The sequence below is a fragment of the Pseudorasbora parva genome, chromosome 16 (assembly GCF_024679245.1).
Source record: "Pseudorasbora parva isolate DD20220531a chromosome 16, ASM2467924v1, whole genome shotgun sequence".
NCBI lineage: Eukaryota > Metazoa > Chordata > Actinopteri > Cypriniformes > Gobionidae > Pseudorasbora > Pseudorasbora parva.
Window position 1 is genome coordinate 37,242,705 of NC_090187.1, and position 25,392 is coordinate 37,268,096.

Consider the following 25,392-nt stretch of genomic DNA (forward strand, 5'->3'; position numbering starts at 1 on the left):
GTGTGTGTGTGTTGGAGCTCTACTGCAACTTCACAGACACTTTCAGTATGTTTGTGTGTGCACAGTGTGTCACCTAGTCTGAAAAACATTCAAGTGAAAACAGTGGCTGACAGATGGATAGGTGGATGGATAGATGTGCCTACATGCATTGAGAGAATAGAGTGAGATGATTTTATGTCAGTTTTTAAAGATATCAGGATTGTAGCTACACCTCCCACTTAAATGTTAACCTTCACTCCCTCTCACTTCTATGTGTTGTATCCCTGCTGTGTATCTGTTTGTGTGTGTGTGTGTGTGTGTGTGTGTCCTTGAAGCCTGTTAGTATCTCTTTATTGAAAGAACAGCTGCCTTTTGCTCTAACTCATACACACACAGATATGACTCAGTCTCTCAGAGTGCATGGAGAGTCGTATGTCATGTGTTTGTTGAGGAGGAGGATCCTGCTTTCAGGGCCATGAGTCAAGCAAGTGTATGAAAACTAGGATGGACGGCGGGGGGCTCTTAAGCCTCGTTTATATTTTTGCCTGGCTCCATGCATGAGCTTCCACTTGTCCCCAAACGGATGAGGCGTTTATACGTGACACACTTACTGTTGTACTATTCTTTGAAATGACAGGGGGCGACTCAGAGTACTTGTCCTCTAAACCAGGAAGCAGCAGAAGTAAGGTACATAAGTGACCATGTTTGTTTATTACACTTCACCAAACCCACACTACAAAAGAATCAAAAGAACCAAAGAATCGTGAAAAACCCAGTAAACCTTTAAAAAAAAAAGATTATTACAAGTAACATTAAATCAAAATATATGGATATGACAACATATGTAACGCTCAAAATAATTGATTGGTTTGAGTATAGGGCAAACTCAAATCAAACAAATGAGTTCAATCAAATTAACTTTTATGAGTATTTGGTACTTTCTTTTTCTTTTGAATTCACAAAACTGATATATTTTAAGTACTTTTAAATGTTGCATAGTTTTATGAACATGTTTCTTTTAATTTAGACAAACTTAAATTTACCTGAAACTGGGCTGGGATTTCTCTTTCCCAGCGTGCTTTGCTACTTAAAATTAAGTTGTCTTGCTATCACCAGACCAGGCTCAATTTAAAATTGAACATTGGCCTGGGGAGTCTGCTCTGTATTTTTTACTGCACAAGAGGCATGATCAACTGGCATTATTCGATAGCATGTCAGGTGGATAAGCCAGTCTGTGATTGGTTCCCGAAGAAGTGTAACAGAAGCAGTAGAAATGAATGTACAGGTTTCTAGACTGAGCTGCAGGGCAAAATCAAATCACCGGGAGATCAGGCTGGGTTTACCCAGTTTAAAAATGAAGTGTTATATCATTTTGTGTGTGTGTGTGTGTGTGTGTGTGTGTGCAGGATAAATGTTAAGAGGGAGATTTAATAGTGTTTAATGCTTTGTTATGCTAATTTAGAAGAGTTTCTGTTATTTGGGTTTGTTGGGTTTTTTGGGGGGTTACCATCATGGTGACGAGTGGAGCATGTCTATATTGCTGTAATCTTTCAGCAATTGCTATGCTATGCAAATGTTATCAAAACATTTTGTTAAAAAGTTAGCATTTGCTGAATTAGCTAAACTGCCACTACCTAAAATATCTAAATTGAGATGAATTGATTATTTTAAGTTAAGTGTATGAATTAACTTACTCAAAAAGTTAAGAGCAATTAAAATGTAGATGTACCAAATTGAAATCTGCCAGTTCTTCTTACTTAAACTTTGAATTTCTTAACTTAAAAAAAAAAAAAAAATTATGTAGTAACTGATTGCGGTTTTGCCAACTTCAGGTTTAGAGTGTATAAAACTAAATTAATCAACAATCTTTTAAATATTTTCTAATTTCATTTTAATTAAACATTAACCTTTATTTTGATTTAAATTGCTTATTTGTGGACTTATTTGTAAGCAATTCATGTAGGTAAGCGCATGATGTCGGCACAGACATACCTGCTCAGCCAGAATGCACTTGAAGTCATGCATCTTCAGAAGCGGAGCCTTGCGCAAAGTTACAAAAAAAGCTAGTCATCTAATTTTTTTTTTAAGACTCTGGTCCTAACTTTTTAAAATCAGTTACATAAAATGTAAAAATCGGTTCAATTTGAATTAGAAAAAGTAAGATGACTAATTGCTAGTTGGACAAATTAGTGCTTAAGATTAACCCTGCGTCTCAATCAGCTCCCTAATTCACTAGTCAGGGCACTGATCAGGACATACCGGTAAGTCAATGGGCTGACTCCCTGATCAGTGCCCTGACAACCGAACTAAGGAGCTGATTAAGATGCACACACAGTCTTAACATAGTGGCTAAGTTTATGCAACTAGCATAGCTGGTCACCAGCATATGTTGTGTTTTAGATGCTGGTCTGCCAAACCCCTTAATTATGTTAACCAACGACTACCTTGGTCAACCACCTTCACCCAGAAAGACCATACTGGTCCACCATCTAGACAGGTAACAACCAGCATAAACAGGCCTTGGCCCTTATAGACATTCATCCTGGTCTCAGTTTATTTTTTACAGGAGAGAAGTGTGTAGCTTGGTGACATTTTGATTATGTTTGGCCATGGAACTTGGCAATGGAATGTTCTTCCACTTCCTTTTCCTCAGTAGTTTAGTTATAAGGCTGGCAGAGAGGCAGCTGCTGTGTGTACAAGAGCATTTGGGTGGCTTAAATAGACTTGGGCTATGTGTCCTACTGTCACAGGAGAAGCTAAGAAGGTAGGACGAATAGATTTAGAATATTAGATAAGATATGGGCAGTGGGTCACAGTAACAACTTGTCTTTGTTGTAGTACACTCATATTTGAGTCACAGAGCTGCTACAGCACTTACTGTGACATGTGAAATAAAGCTCTTGGGGGGCGTCTTTCTCTTTTTCAGAACATAAAGAGGGAAAGTCCAGGAAAGGCCTTTTGAGGGCACTGACTCACACATATAGATGTTTGAGAAATACACACACACACAGACGCAGTTTTGTCAGACACATTATGTCTGTATGTGTGAATAATCCATTGATCAGCAACTGCCACATAATTAGCACTCATGTGGGATCACACACAAACACACACTCTCTTCCTCACAAAAAGCTCTACTCACAATGCCCCTCTGTCAGCGCTCGTGTAACAGTGTGTGTGTGTGTGTGTGTGTGAGTTTTGCCCCCCTCTTACAGAAACGTCCTCCTCCTCTCTTGGCTTCAGACGCTCCTCTGCTGGTTTTCTTTTCCCTCGCATGCTGCAAATCTGCTGATGATGGCCTGGCACGTGTCTGAAAGAAGCGGCAGCTTGCCAGAGCGCCAGTCACACACCTTACTGCTGCCACAGCGACCGGCCCTAGATCATTCAATTCAGTTCACTTTTGCCCCATTCATTGCAGTTCATATTACTTAAATTAATCTGAGCTTTCACTTTTAGATCCATTTTAATTCAGTTAATTTCAAATCCATTTGAGTTAAGATGCATACTGAATCTGTAATCTGAAGTGAGATCACTTTAATATCTCAGTTGTTTCTTTAGCAAAGAGACTAAATAAAGAGCACTCTCATTTAAGTCTCCTTTATTTCTAGGTTTCCAGACAGCAATTTGGATATGAACTGAAATATTTCTACTACATTTTTACATCTACATCAAATTCTATTACATTTATCCAAGTCCAAATTATAGAGTACCACACTGCCATTCAAAGGTTTTGGAGTATAAGATTTTTTAAATGTTTTTGAAAGAAGTCTCTTATGTTCACCAAGGCTTAATTTATTATGTATTACATGTATTAAAAATATTAAAAAACAGTAAAACAATAATATTGTGATATATTATTGCAATTTCAAAACAACTGTTTTCAATATACATTTTTATTTTAATATATTTTATCTAAATTTAAATTAAATATGGAGCAATTGTCCTCCTGACTTTGAGAGTTTTATGTGCCAATGTAAAAATAAAAAATAGTAATAAATTTGATAGTAATATTATTTATTTATAAATGTAAAAACTTTATTCTAATAATGCTTGGACTTCAATATTCTAATGCTGTAACGTTATTCTCATAATTGACTTTTTTATTATTGACATAATTAATATTTTATTAGCAAAACATGACATTTTATTATCAAACGCCAAATTTTTACTTGAGCAGCAATTTCCATCTGGAACCTAATTTTGAAACTTTCTTTGAAAAACATGAAAGTGGAACTAGTAGAAGAGAGTTGGTCTTGTTTGTGTGTGTTGGCAGATCCCTGTCTGTACCATAACTCGCAATACATTTCTTTTTGGTCTTCAACAGATGCTTTATTTGTGGTAAACAAATGCCCAATCAGGGTTTTCTCTTCAAAGTTCTTTTAAACTCTCCTTTTAATTAAAAGCATTTGTTTAGGCCTATCAGTGGTGTGTGTGTATGTGCTTAAATAGTCCCAGTAGATCTGATGGGGTGCTGTGTGTGGCCTACACTTCTAATAAAGGCCGTTTTTTCCTCTATCCATTTCGCTCTCTTTTTCTCTCTGAAGAGAAGAAGGCACTTGGCTGCCACTATTGGCTGCAGCACAAGTTACGTTCTGCTGGTTTCATCTCATTTCCTGCGTAGATGTGTGGACAATGAAGTAGCCTGAATCAGTAGCACTATATGTGACTTTAGTATAATAACATTAAAATGATATGCTAGGAGTTAGTGAGTTTGTTCATTCGCTTCAAAATCTCATTTTAGCTCACTATGCTATGTTCCAATATGTTATATTATTAATAAATCTACAAACGTATGTATGCTGGCTGTGTGTGCGTTTTTGAGTGTCATACACCAGGGTGTGGGGGATGTGGGAGCTGACGTTTCATTTTTGAGGAGGAAGTCTGTGGTCAAACCGTTCTCTACGCTCCCCTCCACTTTTTTTCCTTCTCCATGTAGCTGCACTTAAAAAACGTTGGCTGTCTCTACAGATGTGGAAATCATTTTGGAGGAGAGTGTGTGTGTGGGAGGCAGGGCTTCGTTTGTGAAGCGTGGGATTCAGGTCCATATGAGAGCGTGCCGAAGCCTCCCCTTGCCCCAGAGCACCCTGGGAAGGCCTTGGGTTTGGCCTGCTCGTAAATGAAACCCCTGTGCTAGTCAGGCTAGAAATAGCCTTGCAAAACTGCAAGAACGTGGGACCGCTTATGTATCTAGCAGAAAAACAAACTCGCCCCACTCCACATCTGACAACGCCTTTCAGCTCCTGTTTTCATTTTCTAATTTATTCTGGATTATTTTGTTTACTTCTGCAAAAATACTTGGAGTGGTAGAGACAGAGCTCTACTGGCTGGAAACGTACACAGGGTGTTGCCTAAGTAGTGCACAAGCGTACACACTCGCATGTGCACTAGATTGAGATTGTGCTGTGTTTGTATCGCACAGCTTTGCCTCTAATTGGTCGCATTGATCATTTCCACATGGCCGTTGGCTGCACATCTGCCACTGACGTGTCCCTCCCCCCTGCGTCTTCGCCCTCCTCCCTATAAGCCCTTGCTCCCTGGAGAGGTGCTTGGTGGGAAACAGGATGTCACCCACTAGGTGGCATGTCTTGACTTTGCGCTTCCTGTTTTCTCAGTCTCTTTATCTCTGTTTTTGTCTTATCATTGATAGTCTAATTTTGTCTTTTAATGGCCTGTTTATTGCAGACTCTCACAGTGGTTGAACATCCAGGTAGAGTTTATCAGCTATCCCTGCTGGGTTGATGTCACATCTCAGCAAAAGCAGTCAGTTGGGGGCTTTCTGATAACCAGAACCCTCTCTATAAAATTTTAAACCCACATTACAAACCTTGTCTGTCAGTTGTTCCCTGCTGACAGGTTTTATATGAGTCAGCGTGCAGTATTTGACTGTGAAGTCAAATCACAAATGAATTTGCTGCTTGCTTATACATAACCCTGTGATACTTAAAGTTGGTTAATATGTAGTTTGTGGGATGCCGGTGAAATAGTGTGTAAGAAGAACGTAGCTATACATATATATATTAGGATTATTAATTAGGTGAAATTCCTCCAAAAAGGGATTATTGACCATGAGAAAATGTGTGTCCCATTGCCAAACCAGTTGAGAAGCAGTGGACCAGAGGAATTTTTTTTGTTTGTTTACTAATTATGGTTCTAGTTGTTCTTAAAATTTTGTAATTATTTAATGTCATATTCATTTGTTTTACTCAATTTGACAAAAATATTTAAAATAACTAACCAATATCTCACTACCAAAGCTCTTACATTTCCACATGGCTGTGACATCTGATGGAAACATTATATAACGTGTGATATTGTTTTATACAACAGCTCTGTAAACAAGAAGTTAATATTGAATAACTTACATTCTAGGCACAATATTGCTTGGTTATTTTGAACAAGCCACCGAAGAGCTGTTGCACATCTCTGAGCAAAAACGTTTCGCTCAGCATTTTTATTTTTTTTATTTTATTTTTTTTACAAATCAGTTGAATAAATGATTCAATGACTCATTCATTGGCACGAGAGGGATTCGAAAGCACATGGAGCCATCTACTCTCAAAATAATTTTTTATCAACAAAATTTGGGAGGAAATGACCTATCTATAGCCGACTCACTTATGTTCCTCGACAGTTGTCTGCATCCCTCCACCACCCGTCTCCTCACTTTCACCTGGTTACTTTCCCAGCCAGGTGGGGAGTAATTACTCTGTGAGTACTCATATTCTGAGCTCGGAGCCCTCCCCTCGGACAGCACGCCAAATATGCATACTGATTATTTATCTGATTACATTATTTATCTAATTACATTATCTGATTATTTATAAGTGTGAACTTTGATGTTATGTACTGATCGGTCAGCGTACGGTCTACGCTCTACGGTATCGGTCACACATACAATCAGTGTTTTAGATGAATTGGTTGAATGAATCATTTAATGAATCACTCATAAATATCAGCACTTTCGCATAAGAGCATTAGAGACATTACAAAATCTACACCAACCAAAGGGTATATAACTTTGCATAAACTTTCTGAATTGCTCACAGCTTAATCTTTTTTTAATTTTTATTCCTGGCCTTGGTCTCTTTGTTTCCTGTTTTGTCCACTTTCGAAATGACCATATATGTGGCAACCAATAAAAAAAAAGGATAAATATGCAAATCCATGGTATTTGAATGCTGGATGATGCCACGCTCAACTGCCTGGAGTGACTGCATGACAAACCCATTGGAGAAATCCGTTCACACAGACAGATTTCGCTCTAGCACACTGAGACGTGTGTGTATTTGTATTTAGTAAACTTAATTTGCTGAGCAATGTGCATATCTCCCTCGTGTCTCAACACACTGGTAGGTACATATAAACTCTGGGGGAACGAACATGTTCAGACCGCTCTCTCTGACTGCGCCATTGTGTTTGTAAGAAAGGGAAAGACTTTGATGTCGCTCTGACTCAGTCATGGCACAGTGACACAGACAAAAGACATCACAGTGAGTCCCACATTTTGAAAGCGCTACAGGTACGAGGACTGTTTACTTAATCTAAGATTTGCAAAGAGAAGCAGACACAGAGGAAAAGAGGGTGATATAGAGGGCAGGAGAAAAAGAGGTTGATGAACAGATGCATGTAAACCCGTCTGTCTTGTCTGGGGCTTATAGAATGTGTGCAGGGCCCGGGATTGTTTTGGCTCTCTGAATCAAAAGCCTCCGCGCCTAAATTCAATCCCAGTGTTTACTCGCTTTCTCGCACCCCCTCCCGCTTCTGCTCAGCTCCACAAACACACACAGATCCTCTGTGTCTTATCCTTACAGCTGCCCCACCCAGCACCGTTGTCTACTGTACCTCCACACACTTTCCCATTTGACATCTCTCACACGTTTATTTGTTAAATATGGCCCATGGTCTTTAGAGAGTACAGATTGTAGACTTTCAAAGGTAGTTGTTGTGTTTCCTGAAAATACTTTGAGCTCTACAACTGTATTTAGGTTTAAAATCAGCATTTATTTAAAATATACCTCCTTTACATTGCTAATGCATATTCCTGGTCTTACGCCGCATTCACACGGGGCGTAGGCGTTAACGCTTGACGGAGGGCGTGGCTGAAGCTGGGTGCTGACGCGATCGTCATAGTGACAACAGCCAATCACATTAACTTGCCGCTTGGACCAAAACACAACACAAACAAGCGCCTTTTTTGGTTGTATGTGCGAGTGCGATTGCCCGTGTAGTTGTTGTCAGCGCACTGCACAGGTGCACGAAGCTGTTAAGTACATTAAATCCTGAAAAAGCGCTGACAGCGGGAAGAATATCACGTAGTGGTCCAGGAGCTGCGTCTGGATTTTTAACGGTCTATGGTCTGGATGGTTCACGGAGCAGTAATGAACGCAATTGGCTAGCGTCTGCTGAGGATATTTGCATACGGCGATCTGATTGGATGACGCCTGCGCTAGCGCTTGAAAAGTTGAGAATTCTTCAACTTCTGCCGCTTGCAACGCGAGTGAAGCGCCGCGACGGAACCCACAATTCAGTTCGGCAACGGATGATGTCACCCATTCAAAGTAAATGGGAAGCGTTAACGCCTACGCCCCGTGTGAATGTAATGTAGTGTAAATAATTCAGTGCATGTTATTCCACAGAAAAAACATTGCTTTGTTTAATTATATCTTGCTCTTCATATTAATGTCAAAAGTGACAGTAGATACTCGACTTTGTTATAAAATTGTCTATTTGTGAAACAAATGCTTTTCTTTTGAACTTACTATTCCTAAAAGAATCCTGAAAAAATGTATATGGTTATATTAAGCAGAGTAATGACTCCTGAAAATTCAGCTTTTGGCGGCACATGAATGAATTAAATATATTACAAAAGAAAGCATTATATATTTCATTATATATTTCAGAATATTACAATTTGTACTGTACTCTTGATCAAATAAATGCAGCCTGAACATAAAAGACTTCTTCAAAAAAAGGTCCCGCTTTCAAACATGTCATTTTACTGACGACTGCTTCTCAAATCTCGGAGTTCAAAGCGGGTTTTGCAAAAGCTTGCTTGTGAAAGATGGGTCAGTAGTTTATGGTAAAAGTGTTTTTTTCCAATGTGCGCTGTAAGCTGTAGACCAATCACAACACACGGGCGGGCCGCCTGGCCAATCAGAGCAGATTATGAGAAAATCGCAGTGTTTTTGACCTTTGATGCATGAAAAACTGTTGTAGGAGACCACAAAACAAAATAAGGAGCCTTTAAAATGACATAGTATGGGCACTTTAAATTAAAAATACCTTGCTCTTCTTCTGAAAAGATGTTCTGCAAACTTGCTTTCGGTCTGTCTCCAATCTGGTATGCATCACCCACTTTTCCCAATCTAATCAATTCCTGATGGATAAAAATCCCACCAAACTTACATCACAATAAAAAAAAATCAGATTACACAAGTAAAATTGGTTGCAAATGGCAATTCATGTTGACTTGAATGAAAGACTATGAATGAAAGATCTGCAGTCTTACTGGGTGAACTAATTTAGGACCGAAACATCCCTAACACCCTCACACACACAAGCGAACCATGACCTGAATGTAACTACTCATCCATCCCAGCTCTTTTACCTGGGTCTTCACTGCTCCTCAGGGGGTAGCTTGACTACTCATCACCTCCTAGAAATACCCAATGAAAGACAGCAGAGGAAGAGAGCAAGAGAACTGCTTTTCTCATATGTCTGCATTGTTGGTTTGGCTCCAATGAAAACTGTGTGTTTAGGCTGATGGAGTTATGAATGTTCTTTCTGGATGAAGCCCAGGAAGGCTTTTTAAATATGTTATTAATGGCTATAAGGCCTGTGTTTGTTGGGAGAAGAAACTGTTTGAGTTGGACAGATGAGAGAAAAAAGACTCCGAAATGATAAAAATACATGTAGGTTCAGATTCATATTCAGCATTTATTTCAGATGTATGGCCCATTGTACTGTGCTTCTCAGAAAAGGATGATTTTTCTTTCGTCCCTCTGAGATATTATATTTCTGCTATGATTTGGAAGATTTTGCTTTTTTGATTCCTCAGCACTTCGTTTTAAAGTTGCTCTTTAAATGCATTGTACAAATTAGTTTTCTAGTATTGTCTCTACATGTGTGTTCATGGCCCTGCATCTTTTAAGTTGAAGTCACAGTGTGGCTAAGGATATGATTTCAGTCAGAACGTTTACTCGTGGGCTTCACTGATGTTTAGTTAAACTGCTGCAGAACTGAGCAGGCTTTATTTTTCCTACCTGTGTTTTACCGCTGAGGGGGACACAGATCACAGCCTACGGCACATCCTGTAAGGAAACATGGGGAAGGAGTTTCAGGAGGGCAGATGGGGGTGGAAGAGCTGTGTGAGGGAATCTTAGTCAGAAAAGCCCTTCACTGCTAAAAGGAAAGCTGCCGTTTCCTCAGGTGTGAAAACACTGACATGTTTTTTCATTTCTTTTTTCTTTTTGGACTGATGTTATTACATCCGAGGTGGATATACACTTGGAAATACTTTTTACAAGACTGATGCCTATTCCCACACTAAAATGCAGGTTCTTAATATTTTAATCTTAAAATATGTCAGTGCTATTGTTTTGTCTCAAGATTCACACTAGTAATGTTTTACTTAAATGCCCTACTATAACCAAGGCCTAATCCTGACTTAATCTAAGCCTATGAAAGCGGGCCTAAAAGCTCAAACATTTTAGTAGCAGCCATAATAAGAATTTAAAAAGTAATAATTCGCTGGAATTTGTATAGGGGCTGGGGCACAAGAAGTGCCTTGAACATGTGCCTAATGTTACACCACGACTTCAGCAATAGTGGTTTATTGAATCATTGATTCTAATGTGTCTGTTATTTAGACCTGCAGAGGTTGTGCTTTATCTTTTGATTTTGGTAAGCAGTGTCATTCATAATAGTGACCTCTTAGTGGTTGTGCGACAACAGACATCTTCAGGCTTCGGACATTTTTCATCTGTGGTGACTGCACTTGGATATTTGACTAAATGTAGTTGTTTCAGTCATAAATACATAGTAAACAGCGTAAACATGAGGAACAGCTTTAATGATGCCTTATTCTTAATAAACTTCTCTCGTCACTAACACAGGAGTCAGGATAGACATAACATCAGCAGACCCCAAATCATCATAGATTAACATTTATATAACATCAATTCTGTGTTTTGAAGTACTTTTATCAACTGCAACAACTGCGATAATGATATCATTGAATAGGTATTTCACAATTATTTACAAAAAGTCTTAAAGATACAGTAACAAAATGAAAACTAAATTAGTGGACTTCAGGGAAAATAAATGAAATGCTATTAAAGTAGTCTTTAACAGTCTTTACAGCTTGTAGCATCCCAGACAGCAACATAGTGTCGGCCCAAATCCGGCCCATATCTGGTATGCAGAGTCCTGGATCTAGGCAGACACTATTTGTGTATAAACCTCCTTGCACAGTTGCCGTTAAAGCTACACTGTGTAACTTTTTTAGTTTATTCTTAGCTAAAAACACTTAGTTCTTTCAAAAATAGATGTGCTCATTATTGTATATTTACTTCTTTCAAGTAATAAAGTATTCTCGTAAGTTTATAATATGCCATTGAAAATACATACGGGTGAGGGGTTTGAATGCCGGTCGCCATGTTGCCCCTCCATCTTGAAAGTACATTAGCCAAAGAGGGACATACCCATAAATTCAAGCTTCGCCTTTCGCGTTTTAACACTCGATGGCACCATGTCGAATGTGAAGAGGGGGATTGCCATGTTAATCTTGGACTAAATCGGCCACCGTAGGAGTTCAAACGAAATCAGAATTGAGAGGAACAGAAACTAATATTCACTGGATGGTCATATAGATGGGGGAAAATATCACACAGTGTAGCTTTAAGATGTTTTAGGTTGACAAGGTGACTGTTCATTAGAGTTCACAATCACATACATTTTGAATGGCAGATTCATCATCATGTTATAGTTTATTTTAGTGTAATAGTCATGCAATTAGTTGATTATATCTATACAAGTCAACATTTTATTAAAAAACAAAGAAGAAATGAATACTTTTATTAAGCAAGGATGTATTAAATTGAACGTGGCAGTATACATTAAAAACCCCTGTTCTTTTGAAACTTTCCCCAAAAATATTAGCCGTTTTTTAAAATTGATAATAATATGACATGTTTCTTGAGCACTAAATTAGCATATTAAAATGTTTCTGAAGGCTCATATGACACTTAAGACTTTGCTTTTGCTATCACAGGAATAAATTACATTTGAAATATATTAAAATACAACATGGTTCTTTTAAATTGTAATAATTTATTTAGAATATTATTGTTTTTATTGTTTTGATCATTGGACAACATTGGTGTTCATAAGAGACTGTGTGCAGTGTATATTTATTAAACCACCTCATTTTTTTCTTGAATAGGAAAAGTTAATGAATTGGGGAATTATATTTACACTAGATGACATTCACATCAGTGTGGTCAATTTAGTGGGTATGAAACCAGGGCAGAGAGCAGTTTACCTTCTGCACTGACTCCAAAAGCAGTTTCTCCACACATGCACACAGATACGCACATAACGGCAGTAAAGTCAGACAAAGCTCATGTTGTGTCTGCTGTGGCTGAGTGTGTTTGTCTGGCAGGTCGCTTCAGCAGTCACCAGCGCCCAGTGGGGGGCTTCGAGTATCCAACAACACACTGCAGTGTTCCTGTGTTTCTCTGCTTTTTGGAGTACCACGGTGGAACTTCGCTTTTATTTGGTGACTCGGGTGGCTCGTTGGTTTTGGCGGGTAATGCTGAGGATACGTGCATATGCGTATGCATTTATAGCTGGCCTCTTTCACTGCAGTTACAGAAATAAACAGCACCCACAGACCGACAGACTGCACGCTTTTGTCTCAGCCTGGATTCCTCAGTGGCAGAGATGTGATATTCCTGTGGCTCTGAGCCAGACAGACAGTCATATACCCCTGTCTCCACATTCTCAACATCTCTCTCACTCTTTGTCCACCTTGTCTTATTCATATACCCACCCATCATCTGAGTCTCACACACGGATGCAATCATGTGCTCGCCTGCGCACTCGTTGGCCATGCTCAGTATAAATAAATTCAGACAGGCTTTGCCTGTCTCTGCATCGGTGTACCCTTACTCTCTACTACACTGGCCTCTATAAATAAACACTCTCATCGCAGGAAGCAAACATTGGAGGCTGCCCTACAGACTGAGATAGGACAGGAAGAGACAGAAAGAAAGTTGTAATGGTTAAATGTTTATATATGCATGTCCAGTTTTGAGGCTGTTACCTGCAGTAACTTCCACTGAACAGCCCGCAAGGTGTTTTACAATTCAAATGAACCAGCCAGGTGTGATGTTGAGATGGGGTTTTCGAAGGAGGTGGCTGGCATTTCACCTGTTACCTCACCTGGCTGAATTTACTGGAGGGTGAATTAGATCTGTACTATATTGTATTTGTTAGAGGAATCAGTGATGAATCAATGAATCATGGTTTTAAAAACCATGTTTAAAAAGCATTTGCCAAGTTCTTAGCGATCTTTGTATTTCCTATGGGTTTAAAAAAACTTTATACCATTTTCAGCAAAAGTTTAAATTTAATTGATCAGGCATAACAATATGACAGGTGAAATTAATAACACTGATTATCTCTTCATCACTGCACCTGCTAGTGGGTGGGATATTTCAGCCAGAAATTAACAATTTGTCCTCAAAGTCGATTTGTTAGAAGCAGGAAAAATGGGCAAGCCTAAGGATTTAAGCGAGTTTTGTGATGCTAGACAACTGGGTCAGAGCATCTCCAAAACGACAGCTCTTGAGGGGTGTTCCCGGTCTGCAGTGGTCAGGATCGATCAAAAGCGGTCCTAGGAAGGAACAGTGGTGAACCGGCGACAGGGTCGTGGGCGGCTAAGGCTCAGTGATGCACGTGGGGAGCGAAGGCTGGCCCGTGTGGTCCGATCAAACCGACGAGCTACTGTAGCTCAAATTGTTTAAGAATTGTTTAATGCTGGTTCTGATAGAAAGAAAACTAAATGACATGACATAACATTTTACAACCAGAAACCTACCTTGATTTGTCAAAAGTCATATAATCTAATATTTAAATGGGAATATATGTCATTGCCTGTTTGGTTTGCTGCGGCGTAATAAAACACACTTGTTTTTCTCCCTCAATATTTTAATTATTTTAATATAAGAAGGAAACATTTCTAATTGTAAACTGTATTTTTAAACAAATAAATAGATCCTGTCTAAATGAATGTGATGTCACTTAGCAATTAGGATATTTTTCCATGTAAAATTCTTCCAATTTCCCTTCTAAGTCTGTTCAAAAACTACAACAAATTATACAGATTCCATCTCATTTTTTATTATTGTGCTGTGTGTGATGTCATTATGCCCATAATAACTAAGTGTGTGTATGTGCGTGTGCGTGTGTGTGCTTGTGCGTGTGTGTGCAGGTGTACCTGAAGGCTCCTATGATCCTGAATGGAGTGTGTGTGATCTGGAGAGGATGGATTGATCTTCAGCGTCTGGATGGGATGGGTTGTCTGGAATATGATGATGAGAGGGCACAGGTACAGAAAAACCACCTTGTGCTGTCAAACTGTCTTTTGTTCCATATGCACATCAGAAATGACTGAACGCTGCCTGGCTTTCTGTTTTTTTTTGTGTGTTTATACAGCACGAGGACGCTCTAGCCCAAGCAGCCTTTGAGGAAGCCCGCAGAAGGACCCGTGATTTTGAGGACAGGGATCGCTCGCACCGTGAGGACTTGGAGGTGAGAGTTAGAGTGAGTGAGGATGTGTGTGAAGTTTCGATCAGTAATTGCATGCTTAAAATACGATATGTTCTTTTGTTTTAGAGCTCAGTAGGTCTTACTTTCCGTGTGTGTGTGAGTGTGTGCGTGTGTACATGTATTTTCCACTTGTGCATGTACAATACTTCTGTATGTGCTTTTTTGCATAACCTTTACCTAATTCCTCTTGCTAATATTTTGATGGACATCCACTATCAAAACATTTGATGCTTTAAGGAGCAGTTCACTAAAAAAATTGCTTTAGCAGCTCCTGAGTGGAGAGATGATTAAGTGGTGCCACCAACATCTTTTCTTAGGGGTCAAGGCAAAGTGGAGTGAATCTTACAAAATAATGTCTAGATCAGATTTCACCCCATAATAAAAAAAACATAATACTATGCACAAAGAAAATTGAGCCTTTTATTAGGACATTTCTGCAATGCCACATTATTTATTTATGACAACTGAGCGCATTTTCCCCAAAATATGTCATTACTGTAATGCATTTTACTTTAGCTTTTTTGTAATTCTTATTATTTTTAAAGGGATAGTTCACACAAATGTTTTTATTTGATGTTTATCTGCTTACCCCCAGGGCATCCTGAGATTCCAAGATGTCGGTGTCTTTGTTTTTTTAGTAGAACACAAATGAAGATTTTTAACTCCAACCGTTGCTCGTATTATGAATGTCCATGGGTTTTTTTCTATGAGAGCCACTATGAGAGTAAATAACACACAGACATACAAATCCATATTAAACCATGCAGCTCGTGATGATACATTGATGTCTTAAAACACGAAACGGTCGCTTTCTGCGAGAAACCGAACAGTATTTATGTTATCTTTTTCACCTCATAGCAGGCGAATCTTGTCTAGTGTTCCCAATGGCATTACTTCCGCCGAAGAAGGTCAAAACCCGACACAATCAGACACACACACACACACACACACACACACACACACACACACACACACACACACACACACACACACACATGTTGGTCTATGTGGTTTACAGGGACTCTCCATAGGCGTAATGGTTTTTATACTGTACAAACCGTATTTTCTATCCCCTTACACTGCCCCTGCCCCTAAACCTACCCATCACAGGAAACATTCTGCATTTTTACTTTCTCAAAAAAACATCATTTAGTATGTTTTTAAGGCCATTTGAATTATGAGGACATATCAAATGTCCTCATAATTCAAATGGCCTTAAAAACATACTAAATGATGTTTTTTAAACCACATTTATAGTGTAATACCAGTGTAATACCCATGTAGTTATACAAATTTGCGTCCTCATAAACCACATAAACAGGCTCACACACACACACAAACACATATATAGAAGCCTCATTAGTGCATGCGCGGATTGGTTGAATGAGGCATCTATCGGGTTTTGACCTTCTTCGGCGGAAGTAATGTCATTGGGAACACTAGGTGAGATTCGCCTGCTATGAGGTAAAAAAGATTACATAAATACTGTTCAGTTTCTCGCAGAAAGCGATCATTTCGTGTTTTAAGACATCAATGTATCATCACGAGCTGCATGGTTTAATATGGATTCGGATGTATGTGTTATTTATTCTCATAGTGGCTCTCATAGAAAAAACCCCATTGGCATGCATTATACGAGCAACGGTTGGAGTTAAAAATCTTTGTGTTCTACTAAAAAACAAAGACACCGACATCTTGGATGCCCCTGGGGTAAGCAGATAAACATCAAAATTTCATTTTTGGGTGAACTATCCTTTATTGATGATTCCTGTAAGAAATATTTTTAGGAACTGTTGCAGGGCAGTGTTTTTAATTATTTAATTTTTCAGTAATGAAAATATAGATTTTATTTATATTAGTATGTACTTAATTGTCATGAAAATAATTGCATTGTCTGTGCTTGTTTTTGACCTTATTAAAAAATAAATGAAATGCAAAGAATTTAATTAACTGTAAAAGTCATGTTCAAAAGTCAAAAGAAATTGCTAAAAAGTATTTTAACGTGAACTTTGCTATCTCTAAAAATCTTTTACTTTGACATTTCAACATAAAAACGGTAGTTGCAAATTTTGTTTACTTTCAAAATTGCACTGCAGGAACAGGTAAACAAGAGCCACTTCACATCATTTCTGTTTGTTCCCTGTTCCCTGCATGTTTTGAGAGCTCTTGACATAGCTAAACAGCTTGTCTGGGGTAATACTGATTTGATCACTTGTCATTTAGCAGATGCCGATGGCACAGCTCAGTCATTTAATAACTCAGGAGGTAAGCCAACAATTTAGGATTTTATGTAGTGAACTGCTGCCTTGATTTTCTGTTTACTATAAATTCTTCAGAACAAAAGCATAATGTCGGAGGGCATGTGTGTTTCTTAGTATTTTGTATGCATGCATATATGTACTCGTTTGTGTACGTGTAAGCTATTGAAGTGCTTTACTTGTTTGCTCATGGCTTAGTGCATGAAGTGTCTTTGCATTGTAAGTCCTCATATATAATCATTCTACAATCAATCCAAACTGCGCTCTTAAGATGAAAACCAAATTGTGTTTTTTAGGACCCTGTGGCATCAAAAATCTGGGACTGATGGCCTTCAAGGACCAGGGTCTGTCTCCTCTGCTTCTCTCTATCCTTGTGTCATGCACTAAACCGTGTCTGTGTCTGTAAGTGTGTGTACTTGTGAGTGTGTATTTCACAAGAGCATGTGCATGAAAGAGCACCTCTGTGTCTTCATGTAACGTTATTCTTATGTTTGTTTGTTTGTGCGTGCGTGCGTGCGTGTGCGTGTGTGTGTGTGTGTGTGTGTGTGTGTGTATTTACTGTATCTGTATGTGTTAGTTACCTCCATGTAGATGTGTGTAAGTGGGAATTCAGGCTTCTATAAGCAACTTGTGTCTTATACTGTAAGTGAAAGACCCCCAGCTCGCTCTTCTCAGACCTCTGTAATGGAGACCAGACTTCCATCCCAAGATTCCTCACTGCCCCGCCCACCCACTCCCCTGCTGCAAAGCCCTCTGGGAGCTCTCAGGCACAGCTTGGCAGCACATGACCAGAAAGATTCCCCTTATGAACCACCGCCTTTATATTCCTCCCTCCTAATCTACACCCTCAGGCGTTTCTTTACACACTCTTCATCCTCTCTTCCAAAATCAATCATGCCAAGGTCTCTTTTTTTAAATAGATCTGGCTGCTTATGAAAATCAAATTTCTTACTCATTGCAGTCAGGCGATCTGTGACTCACGGGCCAAATGTTTTTCCCTCAAAGCTCAAAGTCACTGTGAGCGGTGGAAAATGAAACCCTGTAATTATTCTATAATTCATGCTTTCTTATCCCAGCACTATGGAGTCTGATCCTCGTTCTGAGCTTGTTTTTCGAGCTGCACGGTTTCGGTCGGCTTTATTTTGGAAAGCGAATAATCCTTGAGCATGGCTCGAACCTCGAGCCTTCATGCTACACACAACGGTCACATAGCTGTGGTCAAATCATAAACTTCATCATCTGTAATTGGATAAAAACCAGCACAATAGCAGTCTGGATCTGCAGGAAGCTAGTGTTTTCTGGGAAAGTGGGCCAGGTTCGTTTTGAAAGGCGAACGATGCATTTAGTTCACACTTTTTAAAACGAACCCTGGTGTGATAGCTCTGTAAGTGCGGTGGACCGAAAACGATTAAATAGATTCAAAGCGAACTCTGGTGCGGTTCGAATGAATTATGAATGCAAAACTGACCAAAAACGGGACATGATGTCACAAGGTGCGACCCTAAAAAGGACAGAATGCTCAAGCGGGCTGTTTTTTTCTCGTTATAGCTGCGATGTTGTCCATCACAGTTCAGTACAGGCAGTTCGGTACTTTGTATGTGTGTGACGGAGGGATTCCTGCTGCTGTTTTGACTCCTTTACACATTTTATAAGCTCTTCAAAACAAAACACAAATTCTCAACTGGTCAATATAGCATCATATGTAGGCTACGCACATAAAACGGTGGCATTTATCCCAGCACACAACATTGTTTTGGATGTTCGGTAAGTAACATGCCTAATAAAAGCGACCAGTCAGATTGTAAACACATTTCTATGCCTTTTGGTTCAGTATTTTTAGGCTCTGTTTTAAAATGCCAGTGTGAATGCTAAACAGATTAGGACTAAATGTTTTTTGTGTTTTTTTTCTGTGCGGACCAAACAAACCAAGCGAACCGAACTACAAGTGTGAACACACCCTTAAAAACTTCAGTAACTTATGACCTCACTAGGAAAGAGACAAAGGGGAACATTGTCTGTGCATACGCACTTATTTGTCCTCTGTCTTAATGCGGTTCCGTCACTGTTTGTGTACGCAGGGAGTCCAAGGGGGCGAATCAAAGCTGAAAGATATCGAAGGGGGTAATAGCCTTCTGTGTGATAGATGGCAAAGAGATGGATGAAAAATAGATAGGCCATTTTTCATGAAACCCAGGCCTTTACTGCAGGTGGGATTAGAGGATGAGTGATGTTGGGCCAGTGAAAGTATTAATATATCATTAGTATTGATCTTTTTCATTAGCAGCGCTGTCTGCCCAGCAGAATCTAAGCACTATTGACTTGTGGTACAGGAGAGTGCTTCAGCCGGGCTCCGTATGATCGATGCTTCGTCCTCTCATCCACACAAACATGCTTTTTCAAAGCTTAAATACTAAGGAGCACACATAAAAATGCTTTTTCCGCTTTATAAAGCCCTAAAGATATATATGACATCTTCTGCAGTTTGATTTGTGCCCTTATTTTTGCCCAGCATTTGTATTTTTTATTGCCCCACTGAAAACATTTTAAACTGAAACCTAAACTGGTTTGTTGATCCAACCTGGACAGCCTGGTCTGTTGACTGGTATTTTTCAGCCGGTTAAGGTGGTAGACCATCTGGCCACCGAGCTAAACAACGTAAGAGACAAGTTGAAATCACTAAATAATTAGTGCTGTCAAATTGATTCATCGCATCTAACATAAAAGTTTGTGTTTACATAATGTGTGTATGTAGTTTTATATATATATATATATATATATATATATATATATATATATATATATATATATATATATATATATATTTTATTAATAATATAATACAAAATACACAATTTATATTGTGTATTTTTAAATAACCATTTATTTATTTATTTTTAAATAACAATTTTTTTGTTTTTTTGGTGGAAACCGTGATGATTTTTTTCCAGGATTGTTACAAAAGAACAAATCTTTTGTAACATTATAGATGTCTTTTCGGTCTGTCACACTTGATCAATTAATATGTCCTTGCTGAATAAATGTTTTTATTTTTTATTTGTATCTTATCGCCCTCAAAATACTATAATAGAAAACAGTTCATTGCTAGACAAATACATTTAATTCTGCATTTCACCAAAACTGTCAACAGCTAGATAATTCTTATTATTTACAGTGCGTTTATGCACCAGACTGCTTTGTGCTGTGCGTATGACAGCTATAACAGCTTGATCTGTTAATGGATACGCTTAAAGATGGGATTCCCAGGCGTCGGGTCGAGTAAAAACAGCATTGCGTAGCTCTAGGGTTAGAGCGTGCTATAATCACCTCTTCCACGGATGATGATGACCTCACACTATGTGAGATACACTATGTCTGCCTCTTCGTCTATCTTTCTCTCACCGTCTGCCTGTCTGTCTGTCCGTCCTTCTGCCCTGTCTGTGCTCAGACATCTATGTCAGGGAGAGATTTAGACATAGGCACATAAACATATGTATCTGTGACAAGGCCATCCGTCATATCTTATTTTTAAGGCTAGTGATTTGAAGACTTCCCCCTGACTAATGACTAATGTCTGCCACTTCAACCAAAAAAAGCAACTCAATTTTTAGCGTTTAGACTGAAGTTGATCTCTGCCGTCCCCTGCTGGACACCAAAAGCAATTGCATGTGCTACTAGTCCTGTGTTTGTTTGCAGATTGACAACTAACATGTCAGAAAATAACTGTACTCTGTCTCTGTCACGTGTGTGTGTGTGTGTGTGTGTGTGTGTGTGTGTGTGTGTGTGTGTGTGTGTGTGTGTGTGTTTAGCAGGCTTTTCACAGTGTTTTTTTACATATTCTAATTTACTCTGGAATTCTTAAAATAAAAACATTTTTCAATCATTTAAAATAATTATCAAAAATGACAAAGTTTCATATTGTATTTTTTACCAACTAAATTATTTTCCTTTCTGTTTTCTTTGGTTTTTGATTAAATTTTGACATATCTTTATTGTTAAGTATAACAACTTATTACTTGTTGCCAAAACAAAGTTATAATATACTGATCAGGCATAATATTATGACCACTGACAGGTGAAATGAATAACACTGATTATCTCTTCATGATGGCACCTTTTGGGTGGGATATGCATGGGCGGCCGAGGCTCATTGATGCACGTGGGCAGCGAAGGCTGGCCCATGCGGTCCGATCAAACAGACGAGATGAGCTGTAGCTCAAATTGCTCAAGAAGTTAATGCTGGTTCTGATAGAAAGGTGTCATGAATACACAGTGCATCACAGTTTGTTGCGTATGGGGCTTTATAACCGCAGACCAGTCAGGATGCCAACGCTGAGCCCTGTTCACCACCGACAGCACCAACAGTGGGCACGTGAGCATCACAACTGGACCACGGAGCAATGGAAAAAGGTGGCCTGGTCTGATGAATCACGTTTTCTTTTTCATCACGTGGCTGGCCAATCCATGGAGGCCCCGCCTAGTAACTTACAGGATTTGAAGGATCTACCACTAAAATCTTGATGCCAGATACCTTTATGGTCACGGCTGTTTTGCAGCAAAAGGGGAACCAATCTTAGAAATCATAATATAGGAATTACAATCATAGCATTATGCCTGATCTGTGTATATACAATATGGCTCTAATACAAGTTTTAACACAATTTCAACCCTAAAAATAAATGACAATATTAAATGACAGTAATGCTTGTAAGTCAATATCTTTCAATTCCAGACATATCTAAAGTTCCTGAACATTTAATATCTGCTCTGTTATTGTGTATCCAATTGCATGTGGCCTGCAAACTTTTACTCTTATTATTTGAAGCGAATCAAGCGCAAGACAACCATTTTAACTATATTTCTGTCTCTGTCTCGGTTTGTTTGTTTGGGTGCGTGGGTGTTTGTGCACATATTTGCATGTGTGATTGTGTGTGTGACCCAGCCCAGGCGACAGCAGGACCCCAGCCCTGGCTCCAACATGGGCAACACTGATGATCACAAGATGCGTTAGCGGCATTCACCAAAGTGGGCAGGGATGGGGTCACAAGACCTCCATGACCACGGCAATCTCATCTCCTGATGCCTTGTTTATCACAGGACAGACCAAAGTCCACACCGGTGGGGATTTTCGGGTGGGATGTTTGGGGTAACGGCCTGGTGAAGGGGCTGGGCTCAGAGATTCATTCGCATTTGATTCAGTCCCTCGTTTCTTCTTGGGATTTTTGCACTATGTGATACGTTCAGTTTAAGTCCCCCATATCGCCTTTTGGTATGCATGGTTTTCCTACCTATGTTTGATCTGCCCCCCCCTATGCAAGGCATCTTATTTTGTCCTATTGTAATGAAATGGCATTTTTCAATTATTTTATTCGTATTGTGTGTGTGAAAGTCAAGATGTTTACTTTTTGTATTTTAATTTCCTCTCTATATAAACATGTCTGTCTTTGTGCTTAGTAACTAGTAAATGTTGCTAGCCTAGGTAGTTTTGTGCAGTAGAACAGAAGTTTTTTGGTGTCTACAAAGAAAAATCTAGAAAGAGGCTGCTGATGTTGTGGATGAGGAGGTCTTTTCTTCTACCATCCTTCTCCATGTGCTCTGTCTTCCATTCTCTTCCTGTTACAGTCAATTTGAAATACTCTGAGCGTGAACCGAGCAGCAGGAAGTGAATATTGAGGTCAGTGTTACTCTGAGCGCGCTCTACACAAACGGAGAGTTTTTCTCCCTACATCTGCTTGTTCTTTCATTAATGTCAAAGTTGTTTTACACAGGCTTTTTGTAGTGTTTTGCTACACATTCTGTCTGGTTTACTCTGGAATTCTTAAAATGAATACATTTTTTCATTTATTTTAAATAATTCTCCAAAATAGTTTCACTTCGTCAAATATCACATTTGTTTTGGTTTTTATTTATATTTTTATGCAAACTCCTTTCATTCATATAAAACCAGGGAATTTATGCAGTTGTTTGTCATTATAAACAATGAAATTTGCAATATATGCCAGATAAGACTAAATCCAAGGAGACCCAAAGAATAAATGATTTGTAAATCATATATCTGACAGATTTAAAGCTCCTGAAATATTTAATATTTGACTCTGTTATTGTACTGTATATGCAAGGAAATATAAACATAAATTCACAGACCCTGGGGTAAAATTTTATTTCAAGGGGACCTTAGTGCGTTCCCTTGTTCAAAGTTCCTGGGATAACTTTCCCGGTTTTGCCCCCTCCCTGACGACAGCCCTGTTTGAGATGATGCAGTGTTTTGGGATAGTTTTGGATGTTATTTCTTAAGAGAAAAAGCAGAAAAGCAAGTAGGAAAGGAAAGACACCAACAGTTGCTCAAGTTACTCTTAATCATAAATTTACGTCTTCTGACATTTGATTTTAAATAATTCATGTTTAACATAATTGCGTCATTTCATGTGTATGTTATTTGTTTTATACCACAGCCAGTGGGGTAAGCATTTAAGGGCCAAGAATTATTATTTGGGTGGGATGCTAAAGTCAGAAGGTACGGCCTACCTCTAGCTTAAACCAAATATACACAAATGAGAGCTTATTTATAACGAGCGAGTTCATGTTGTCTGAGTGTTGAGGGGAAGCGAATGCTGTTTAGTAGAACGTTAAAGCTTTATATAGTTGGAGTGGGCTTTTATACCACACATTGGTCAGAGACTGGGCACCAGGAGGTTATTGAGGTCTGGATATATTTTGAAGATGCCAAACCAGAGTCCACAAAACAGTCCTGCAGATCAACTCTCTGCTTTCTAGGTGTGTCTTATGCTATCAAAGAAATCCCCTTGCTGGCCCTCTATTAGTTTCTCTCTCATCCCTTTACTTAATGCTGGCATTAAGGCAAAATACACACCAGGTAGTGGATGGCTCTTTTTTTTGTAATGAATGAATAAATAAAATGTTTATTTTCTTAATTGTTTTAAGTTATTGATGCAGGTATACCTTTGTTTCATTATCAGGTTCCGCTATGATGAAATGTGTATTTCTGTATTGATATTGCTTTCCTTTCCCGCTTGGCCCCTCAAGGAACTGGGGATGCTTTTATATGGTCTTTGGTTTTAGCTCTTTTCCTGTTTTTAATTTTAAGCGAGGAGGACTGTTAACTGAAGTGTTATGTTTGATTTGTTTCTTAATAAACTTGTTACAAACCTAATTCTTGTTAACTGTATGTAACTGTGTGCCCCCCCCCCCTCTTTTTCTTATGTTGTCATTTCAACTGAAAATCTACATCTGTGGGACTGAAACACTTTTGAGTTTGATTGATCTAATTTTGTCTCTGACAATATGGATCTATGACATTGTATTATTTATATTATATAAAAAAAGTAAATTTTAGACATCTTTTTACTTTAGACAAAAGTAAAATTTAGACATATATGTTTCATTTAAACATAGGTTAGTTGAGTGATATCGTTACACTTGCATATTAATGCTATTATGGCATATCTTCAATTAAAATATGGCCATGGAATATAGAATAATTCTCTTTCTTTTAGGATTCTGCTTTGTCTGTCATACAATTTAATGTGTAACAAGTTTAGTATTTTTACAATAATGACATTATGATGAATGTATCTTATATAAGCTCTCTTTACAGGTCCTGGGAAACATTTCTGCCATCAAAGCTTACATTATCTATTGTAAGATCTTAAGATATTTTATGTATTATTATATCATAATATTTTAATTGTTCATTTATCAATTTAATCATCTGTATTGGAATGTTCTGGGTCATTTTTTCAAACATTTTAGAGGAGCAACTTAGATTGTAGGCTATTTACCACAAAACACATTATGACTCAATAGGCTATATTCTCTACTTTGTCCATAATGTACGTTAGTGACTATATATGCCTTTCTGCCACCATTCATTGACAAACACGGATTTCATATTTACTGTTATACGCCTGTTATTCCAGACTGACATGCTATGCAGACTAAAATTATGCTTCAATCAAATCAATTTCCAATATAATATTACTTGTTAATGGAAGGCAGAACGTTTTACAGGGAGTTTAGAAAGTTCAAAGTCCAATTGCAACAAAAAACATATGCCATCCCATTTTTTTTGTGTGTAAGCAGAAGGAATCTCAAAACCAGAAAGATGTTTTGTCATTAACGGAAGATTGTAACCAACCATCTAAGTTTGATGACCGTACGTATTCATAATATCAAAGTCAATGGTTTTAAGCGCACCTTCCTCATAATGTTATCACATCACTTTTACGTAGCCTATATATAATGACTTTTCATTTTCCATATAAAATCCAAATTGTATTTTTTTTTTTCAAATTGACACTGATAAATC

The 25,392-nt window shown here is 38.4% G+C and overlaps 1 protein-coding gene across 8 annotated transcripts in view; it reads left to right on the forward strand.

The window, feature by feature from the left end:
• Positions 1 to 24,237, forward strand: part of cbfb (core-binding factor subunit beta) — a 41,185-nt gene extending 16,948 nt beyond the window's left edge. Inside the window, exons 4-8 of one of the 8 annotated variants that reach the window (XM_067418897.1) lie at positions 14,474 to 14,590; positions 14,698 to 14,793; positions 17,035 to 17,076; positions 17,366 to 17,413; positions 22,014 to 24,237. In XM_067418897.1, the coding sequence (XP_067274998.1) occupies positions 14,474 to 14,590; positions 14,698 to 14,793; positions 17,035 to 17,076; positions 17,366 to 17,395 (285 nt within the window). In that variant the 3' untranslated portion in view covers positions 17,396 to 17,413; positions 22,014 to 24,237. Of the gene's footprint in view, positions 1 to 14,473; positions 14,591 to 14,697; positions 14,794 to 17,034; positions 17,077 to 17,365; positions 17,414 to 22,008 lie in introns of all 8 variants that reach the window. The other 7 variants (XM_067418901.1, XM_067418896.1, XM_067418900.1 and 4 more) reach the window with 7 other exon arrangements.
• Positions 24,238 to 25,392: the final 1,155 nt, after the last annotated feature.